The 9,657-nt window shown below is 38.4% G+C and overlaps 1 protein-coding gene across 1 annotated transcript; it reads right to left on the bottom strand.

Moving 5' to 3' along the window:
• Positions 1 to 245: 245 nt before the first annotated feature.
• On the bottom strand, positions 246 to 9,165 carry LOC104080665 (collagen alpha-6(VI) chain-like; the record flags this gene model as incomplete). The annotated part of the gene is given in 4 exon segments (XM_009583142.1): positions 246 to 829; positions 2,662 to 2,755; positions 8,673 to 8,917; positions 8,920 to 9,165. Coding segments are annotated over 4 exon segments (1,169 nt in total), but the record flags the coding sequence as incomplete, so codon positions are not given.
• Positions 9,166 to 9,657: the final 492 nt, after the last annotated feature.

The following is a 9,657-nucleotide window of genomic DNA, read 5'->3' as shown; positions in this document are numbered from 1 at the left end:
AAGACTCCTGGAATGAAGGAGGATGGATATAATCCCTGATTTTACCCAAAGAACGAGGCTGAAGACCTCTGTGAAGGGAGAATGAATATAACATGCCCAGCAATGCACATCCATGAGTACACCCCAATCTTATCCATCCAGTGCTTTCGCAGAATACTGAAAAATTCACAGGGAAATAAAAAAACCCCACCACCTGTGATGTGATAACTTACTCCTGAGGAAATGTATGAATGGCTTCAGAAACCTCATTGCATAGTCAAGTTCAGGCTTGTGGATTCTGCCAAGCTGAACCAAATGCAGTTCCAGAGGAGTGCTTGCAAGCTCTTCCAGTTCATTTCTGTCATAGGACTTTTTTTTAATGTTCCTTTGTCCCATTGACTCGTTTTTCCAGCAGATATAATGATGATAACTTTGAGTGGCCTTGGACTGGGAGCCCCTGCGAAAATGCTAGCAATTGTCCTTTGTAGGGCATAGCCGACAGTAGCCTCTCCATTCAGCTGTTGAAGAGATTCTTTAATATATCTTCTCATTTGGTCTTTACTGCGGTAGGTAACAAAGTCGAATTCTTTCTTTACTGGCCTCTTCCTTATGCCTGCTTTGAAATCTGACAGTGCATGGCTCACCACAGCTATTCTATCACCTACAACAGATGTTTTTGGATCCGAGAAAATGTTGAATGCAGTGACTGCTTTGCTCATGAAGTCTTTGACTTGCTCAAATTCAGCACCACTCATTCTCTGTGAACTCTCCAGAATGAATGCAGCATCCACATATGCCCGCAGTAAACGGGGGCTGGGACCTTCACAAAAAGCATCTGGTTTATATTTGTCTGCAAAAAAATGTAAGATTAAGTAACATTTTTTTTGATAAATCAAAAAGCAAATATGTAACAATGAATGTGATCACAGATCTAAAGTGTCAGAATGGCTGATTTAAAAAAAAAAGGAAAAAAAAAAGAACAAAACCACTAGAAAGACCTCAATGCATGTTAGGAAAACAAAGGCTGACTCAAAACACATAATTATGCACCCGGTTCTGCAAAACAATTGGTGTTCTATTTCCCATTGAAATAAAAAAGATCACAGCAATAGAGTTAATTACATTATAGTTGTTTATTTTTGGACAGGTTTTAAAAAAACCAAGATTTAGGAAAAATGTGAAACCAGGTCCTTATTTCCCATTAAAATCAATAAACCCCAAAAACTCTCCTGTTTACTTCAGTATGTATTTGATAAGGTATTTCATTTTTTGTTATGACAGAGATCACTACACATACCAAGCATAGCAACTTTTTATCATTTGGGCAACTTTTTATCGTTTGGGCAACATGTCAGAATGTATTTATGTGGCTATTTAAATAGAAGTGTTATTCCTAACTAATACAACTGCTGGAAGCTTTTTGAGGAAACCTAAAATATTATGGCACTAAGAGGAGAAATCAATGCTTTTTGAAAAAGAACTTTGGGTCAAGAAAAGAAAACAGCATTTTCAGAATTGCAATTTTTCCCAGTAATGCAGAAAGCACAAGGGTCAATCTTCACAATGGTGTTCTTCACAGAAGAGGGTCTTTGTGATATTAGTGATCTTCACCAAGTTGTTGAGGACTCTGGTTAGGAGTCAAAGTTGATCAATATTCCAAAAATTGAAAAATGACTGCAGTGAAGACTTCTAAAACATTTGCTAATCTTTCTAACTACTTTCTATGAAAAGTAAATCCAACTCAGAGTCAGAACATACAAGTAGATTGTCCAGATTCCAGCAGAATAACAAGTCTTCCTCCCACACTGTTACGTGTACTAATAGCTGCTGCACTGCACAGATTCATCATAAAGAAGTCCGGAGACCTCAAATGAACATCAGACCATTAGATGAGTCACAAAATGAGATATTCATGTTAATACTTCATCTGTCTTTCTGACCACTGTGTTCCCTGTAGGAATACATAGGGGTACTCTCCAGCTTTACATAGTGATGGAAAGACCAGAAATGATCTTCTGAAGAATAAGGAAAAGGAAAGAGAGAAGGATGTCGGCTCTAGCCCTATTACCTGTCTTCACCAGTCTGGGAAGATACTGGTTTCACAGAAGGCAGGATTGATTATCACTGCTACAGCTTCTTAAAGGTTAGTAAACTTTGTCATGCAGGGCTTTAAAGCTGAAGGACACTGGTAGCCTTGCTCTGCTACATTTAATTAACACTTGCTTTTAGGATGCAATTCAAGTAAATGCATTCTTTTCAACCAGGCATTCTGGTCAGACAAGGATTCAAATACCCTGAAAGAAAAGCATGTGCTCATCCTAGGTAGAAGGTCCCAGAAAGATAGGAGTAAAGAAATGGCTCTAGATGTTTAACACCACATTTGATGAAGTTTAAGGTGGACAAACATGTTTTTTCAATTTAAGTATTTTCCTTTGAAATGGATTTAGCAGACATGACAATGCAGGTGATAGTTTACCAGTAAATCATGTTCACTGGAAACAGATTCTACTTTAGGAATTCAACACATTAAGAAGAAACAAAGCCAAATAATTTTGCTAGGGTTATGTAAGGCCAGAAGAATGCCTCAGCTCTTTTGCTTATCTCACTGCTCTTCACTAGGCAACTCTACATAATACTGTATTTCTCCTTTAATGACAGTTCAAAATACTGTATTGGTCTTACCATAGCACAAAGTGCAGAGCTGAAATCTTTGTAACGCTTCATTATATTGTGCACCACGAACATTTAACACCTGAAACAATCCAGAATCATCCACCTAGAAACAAAAAATAAAGACAGCAGGTAAGTACTGCTGAGTAAGTGCTCTATGATTTCTTGCTGCTGCTGAAGTGTAAATTTAGTGCACAAACTTGGCCCAGAAGACCCATTGCGGGGGGGAGGGGGGGTAGGGGGAACAGGGATGCACTGCTGACAATTAGTGCACATATCCCAGTTGTGGTAATCTCATATAGACTTGTTCCTATTTAAGCCCTAAAATGAGATAAAGCCATTTTTCTAGCACTATTGCAAAACAAGCAAAAGACTTCATATCTATCTCTGTCCATGCTAGATCCTCAACTGACAGGTCCCAGCGGAAATTCTGCATTCTTGGAGTGTGATAAAATGCATGACATCATACACAGATTTTCAAACGTAAAATATTTAACATGGTCAAAATGTCTGGCAAAAGCTTCAGGCAGAAAAATTATCTACAGAAAAAGCAAACTAAGCAATCTGAGTTGATGGCTGTGTCTCAGACATGAAGCGATCCCTTGCGAAGTTGGGACCTATCTAAAACACTACCAAAGGTTTCTAATACCAGATTCCTTGTCCTGTTTAAAATATTACTTCAACACTTGGATTTGAATATAGCTGTTTCTTCTTAAAATATTTTTAAAAGCTACCAATGGACAAAAAGGAAAATCAAATCATGTTATTGACAAAAATCTTACACATTTCATAAACATCCATACACATGTTTATATAGATATATTTATGCTTATGTATTGTTTCCATACATTATTATATATTACTAAACTGTGAATAAATTGTCATAAAGTCTGCCAGTGAAGTCTGGCATACGCATGAAACTGCACAGAGCTTTGACATCCTCCTAAAAAGAAGTTCCTTATCTTACAGACACCCTGGTTCTGCTAGATATCAATATTTATGCGCCTCATGGGAAAGAGACCAGAATGCTTTTTATAGCACTATTTGTCTGAATCCACAAAAGCTCCATGCTTTCATGTGTCCTTGTGCCAAGGAACGAACCCCTCAATGGAGATGTCTGCCTGGGTTCTCTCACAGCTTAAAGGGAAGGCCACTGATAAGCAGTGATAGTGAACAGTTAGCTTTATCCACAGCAATAATACTTTCAAGAGCTGTGGTTACTTTGGGGAAGCAACTAATCTCCTTCCTTCCCTCCTCCTTCCCTTCTTTCCTCCCTTCCTCACTTCCTCCCTTCCTTTCCCAGTATCTGCCATTACAGTTCATCTTTCAGGAATTACTTCAACAAGTCCTCTTTTCAGAATAAACAAACGGAGGATTTTTGAGTTCACTATCATAAATATAGGGAATGTAATGACCAGAATATCATCTGTCTAGGCCAAAACTCCTGAGAGGCTTCCAGATCATTGGGTACCAGCTTTTTGGATCACTTCCATCCTCACTTATGAACTTTGTCTCCAGACAACTCTTGTTTTTCCTTACAGAAAGAACTGAAACAGCAAAACTAGTTCTTTGGTTTTGCCTGTGCCCCACCTGTGTTTACCCTCTCACACCACTCGCTCCACTCTAACAAATGCAACTTGAAATGAACTTCCTCACATTTACAGGAGGAAGAAAGACAGTAAACTTCCCATCTGCCTAGGATGTGATTCTTCTCACACAGAGGAAGCAGCAGCAGCGATCACTGGCACCTTGTGGTGATTTTGCAAGGTGAACAAAGTTTAAATCTGTGCTGGATCCCGGAGTATTTATACCTTAACCACACTACATAATCTCTTAAAGTGACATTTTAAAGTTAATTTTTTAATTCATTGGTTTTTGGAAGAAGTGACACCTTTTTGGATGAAGACAATTAATGCTTTAGGAAATAAATAAAATCTAGTGAATCTGAAAGAAGTGGCAGGTCAGATCCTGTTGGGCTTGCTCTCATGAGGAGGCCTGAGGCATATGCACAAGAACAGAGATATTCAGTAAGCTTCAGTTTCTCATCTAGACTGTCATTCAGACTAGATATAAAAAAGAAATTTTTTATGATGAGGGTGGTGAAACACTGGAAAATGTTGCCCAGAAAGGTTGTAGATGCCCCATCCCTGGAAACATTCAAGGTCAGGCTGGGCAGGGCTCTGAGCAATGTGATCTAGTTGAAGATGTCCCTGCTCATTGCAGGGGGGTTGGACTAGATGACCTTTAAAGGTACCTTCCAACGCAAACTATTCTATGATTCTATGATCTGTAAACCTCTAAGCTGAGCATGACATTTGAGGAAAAGGAAGAGGTTTCCATTTCAAATAACTTATCTGCAATAGAAAACACAGGAATGGGGCTAAATAATTCAGTCTTAATGAGAAACACAGTCCCCCTTTGGTGTTTTCCACACGAGTCCCGCTGTACCTAATATAGTCTCTTAATAGACTACGTGTGATGTGGAAGTCTTTTTCCTAGATAACGTTATTTAATTATGCAAGTCACAATAAAAACCTAATAGGCTAAAATAATCTTGGACATTGCTCCATGAGTTTCAACTGCATGTTAGAGAAACATAACCTAATCAATTTTAAAACAACAGTTTTACTTTATAAAGTAGGGAAGAAAGGAAGAAATACATCCTTTAAATTCATAAAATCCTTCCTATGTAGCAGTATTATAATTTCTGCAAGGTCACGTATTATTTTTGGTGAATATTAACACAATCTAAATCAATAGGTCCATTTTCTTAATGTAAAGATCTTCCATGTCTTGCTCACAATTCTTTTTTCTTATATCTTTTCTCTCATTCCTCATCAGACAGAAAAATAATCTCTCAACTCAAAATTTATAGTTATTGCACAATCTTTTTTACATTATTCCATAGAAATACACCCTCACTCCATAACATATTCTTTAATGCCAAGTATATGTCATTGAATTTGGACCTTTCTGTATAAAATGAAATTACATTATTTGCTAGGACATTTACAATACACAAATCCCATTTCCCTGTAGGACCACTTGGCAGTATTAAATGAACTGCTACAATTATGAAATCCTTTCTAATATTTTTTCTGTACAGCAAGTGACCAGAGTATAACATCCTTTCAGAAACTAAACAGCAGAATAATAAAAATTAATCCATACTTTAGTGAACTTCCAGTATATAGCAATTTATTCTAGAGGATAAAGTTTACCTGCAGTACTTGTACAAAATGCCCTATTCAGGGCAATGTGACTACTAATAATTTTGAGCTTTGTTACTTAAAATATACGAAAAGGGCAGAAACCACATCACAACAGGTTTTTAATTTTCATTAGCTGCTTTATGGGGGCACCATTGATTCACCTCATACTTTGCAAAAGAAAGAGTTTGTTGGCTTGAGGATTTTGAAGTCATCAGTGATAAGGGCCATCTACCTTAACAACATAATTCTAATAATTGATTTTGCAACAATGGATAGGAGAGATTTGCAATGATGTGGGCCACAACACCCAACTAAGTAGCCAGGCTACTCAGCTGAACTATACCTTCCAGCTCCAAAGACTTCCTACGCTCCTGCCGTTTCACAGTTTCTCCTTTGTGAAAATGGTGCATGAATTGTGTCAGATGCACTGCCTCATAATATGCCTTTTCCCAGTGTCCCTTCCCTGCACTGTGCTCCTAAGGCAAGATGGCAAAAGCCCAGTTATTGGCCTTTCACCCATTTTCTTTAGAAAAGTGTCAGAGAAAGGGCAATAAGATCACAAGAGGAAAGCACATCTGGTGGCAAAGTGCTACTCATGTTCCTGAGAACTTATTTTGTAAAGTGAATGTGCATTCACTCATAGGTAAAAGTAGGACAGACACATCTACTTACGAGAAGATTGCTCGGCACCAGAACAGACAAGCAGTGGCATTTTACAGTTTTTCCCTTGAAGAAGAAGCTCCACACCATTCCTTTTTCACCCAGTTCCTCATAATAAGGAACCTCATCCAATATGAGGCAGCACAAAGCAAAACAGGACACCTGCCAGGCACACAGCCTTAAGACAGAGTACCCTCATAAAAGTCTTTTCAGAATGATACCTCGTACATATAACTTCTTAGAAGCCCATGAAAGAAGAAGGGAGGAAAGGATTTAGCACCATTCTTAATCATGAACAACTTCACAAGTGATATAAAGATGATGCTGGACAGAGATGTACCTTTGAGATGCACATCCCTATACATCACTAAAGCTGGCCTGTTTTATACATTCTGTATTTAAACAACTACCTAAGGGTCTGTAGCAAGACAGTACAGTGCTGGTAAGCCAAGGTTTTAGGAAATTACTCCTTCTACTCTCATGAGTTCCAAACACATTGACCCATAATGTTCCCACAGACATTTCAATGGTTTTAGGGCACCTCCATGATAAACACCAAAAAGAGTACAGACCTTGATCTGCCATAAGTAATTTCTGTGACAAAACTCCAGCCAATGTCTGCCATATTCTAGAATACTGGAAATCCAATCTACAAACACAAGTCTACTCCTAACTTTGTGTCTCCAAGTATGTGATCTCGTTTCATTTGTAGAAGTGACTGTCAGGACAATCGTCTTACAATTAGAGAAGGAATTTTGAAGCAAAGAGATAATGGAATAGGCAGAGAAGAATCTTTAGTTGCATTGATTCTAGGTAAGAAAGTGAGACTTAAATTAAAAGAAAAGCAGTCTCTGAGATAAAGCCACCAACCTCATTTCAAAGCTACTTCATAGAAAAACAAATTCCAGCACATGAACTATTTGCCACTGAAAAGAAAGGAGAGCTTCTGAAACACTTTGCCAGGAAAGCACAACGTACAGACCTTGGGAGAGATGACCACACTCCTTTACTACTCACATTGCATTTGTTTCTAGGAAAGAACATTCCAAAAGGATGACGAAAAGGAGCCTCAATAAAAGCTCTCATGTCACACTGGCCTAGAAAACAAAGCTTGCTTTTTAATCTGAGAAATTGTTTTTAGAATCTCTAGTATCCTTGGCAGTGAAAGTGGATGTCCTTTACTAATGTTGCATTTATCACCTTGATGAAGATCATTTACATCTAGTAACAGGGCCACAAGAAGGAGGCATGGAGCATGCTCCAGGTGCACTGGAGGAATTGTCTTCTTCAGAAATCTCCAGTGTTAAAACACTACATTTTTATCCTCACAAGAGTTGACTCCTGAAGTCCAGACAACAGGAAAACCACAAATAGTTCTTGCTATCTTAACTATTCCTGTGGTTAGTTCTTGAAAAAACTTAGCATTAGTATGCTTTACCTACTGTTCAATATTTTAGTTCTTTGATTTTTTTTTCTTTCTATTTATTACTACACATATTTCATACACATTAAAGCTATGGAAATGCTAGTACAAAGAACAAGAGGGTTTTTAACTCTTAACAATTTATTATGCATCAGAAGCATTTTCCATAACTCCACCCTCTTTTGGTAGCTTCTTTGCCAAGTGATAAAACAAGGAATTTGCACCTAGCCATTTATTGTACAAGGCTTGCTGGTACATTGAAGGTTTTTCAACTAAACACATTCTGTGAGTTTTTACTATTTTAGAGTGAACCATCTAGAAACCTGAGAACTTGCTGTTCCATGATCTGCTTCACAGGATTATAAGCAGATGTCAATAGTCCCAAAGTATTAGAGTTGTAACAGATGCTTTAATCAGAAAGTTATTGACCATGAAATCTCTCCTCTATAAAGTTACCCATGTATTTTATGGTCTGCACACATTATCTTTGTTGTGGTCTGCTAAGGTATTCTTATAAAATCCCCAGTATTTCCACACCTTTCATTAGCATCCCTAAAGATTAACTGACAGCTACTGGTGTGCAGAATTTGGATCAAAGTTTGATATAGGTGAGTCGCTATGCTCCAGAGCATTACATGTGGGGTAAGCATGACCTCATACATTTAAGGTTTCCTGTTTTAAACTAACATTACTGAGCATAAAGAAGAAAAGTTTAGTAAATTTCTTACCAGGAAAGCTTGGGAGATATGGGGTGTGTTTTCAAAAGCAGTAACTACAGGAACGACTTCTACTGCACTCATCTCCAGGACAGCTTGTTTAACAGAAGATGCATCTGCAGCTGGTCCATGGCTGAAACCCACAGCTATTTTTCTCACAGTAGGACCTTGTAGAGTTCTCTTGAAAACATTCTTGGCAATGAATCTCATCACACCTCCAGTGTCCTGTTCACTGGAGGATCTCTGGTAAGAAATATTTTTAGTGCGTTGAGTAGCTTATTCTTGTTGTGAAACTCTGAGAAGTGGATCAGGTGGTGGGTAACCGAGTTGTAGGAAACAACAGCGACTCTGGCTCCCACTGGGCAGTTGCTGTCTCTGATTCTGGCATCACTCACTATTGCTATTATAATCTCTCTCATTCGTTCAAATGTCTCAGGAGTGAGTGTCGTAGAGGTGTCCAAGGCAAACACCAGTTCTGTTGGATATACTGGGCATTTCAGTTTTCCTAGGAAAAAAAGAACAAAAACCACCTCCAAATTATTTTGTTCCCTTGCATCTCAGACACAGAGAGTAATGCACATAAAAGCCATACATAAAATGACATAATGCTAAACTACATCCTCCACTTGATACATGCACAAAGAAAAAGAGCGAGCCAGACAAAAATCTGCCCAACTTATAATGAAGTGAGGCATAGAAGAGTAAAAATTGCTCATTCTTATGAAGAGGTTTTACAAAGATATTTGAAAAATAGTGCTAAATTACATTAGCACTATTTTACAGAGGGAGAAGATGCAGCACAGAGAGTAAAAGTGGCTTTTCCGGCATCACCCAAGCAGGACAATGACAGGGCCAGGAGTAGAAATGATCTTGAGTTTTGTCCAAATTCTGACAGGCTCCTGTCGTGGTTTAACCCCACGCAGCCGCTCGCTCACCCCCCCCCCTTCGGTGGGATGGGGGAGAGAATCGGGAGAGCACAAGGAGGAAAAACCACAGG

This window comes from Fulmarus glacialis, unplaced genomic scaffold, assembly GCF_000690835.1.
Source record: "Fulmarus glacialis isolate BGI_N327 unplaced genomic scaffold, ASM69083v1 scaffold5108, whole genome shotgun sequence".
NCBI classification, from domain to species: domain Eukaryota; kingdom Metazoa; phylum Chordata; class Aves; order Procellariiformes; family Procellariidae; genus Fulmarus; species Fulmarus glacialis.
Note: the sequence above shows the minus strand (reverse complement) of the source record. Positions and strands in the feature narration are given on the sequence as shown.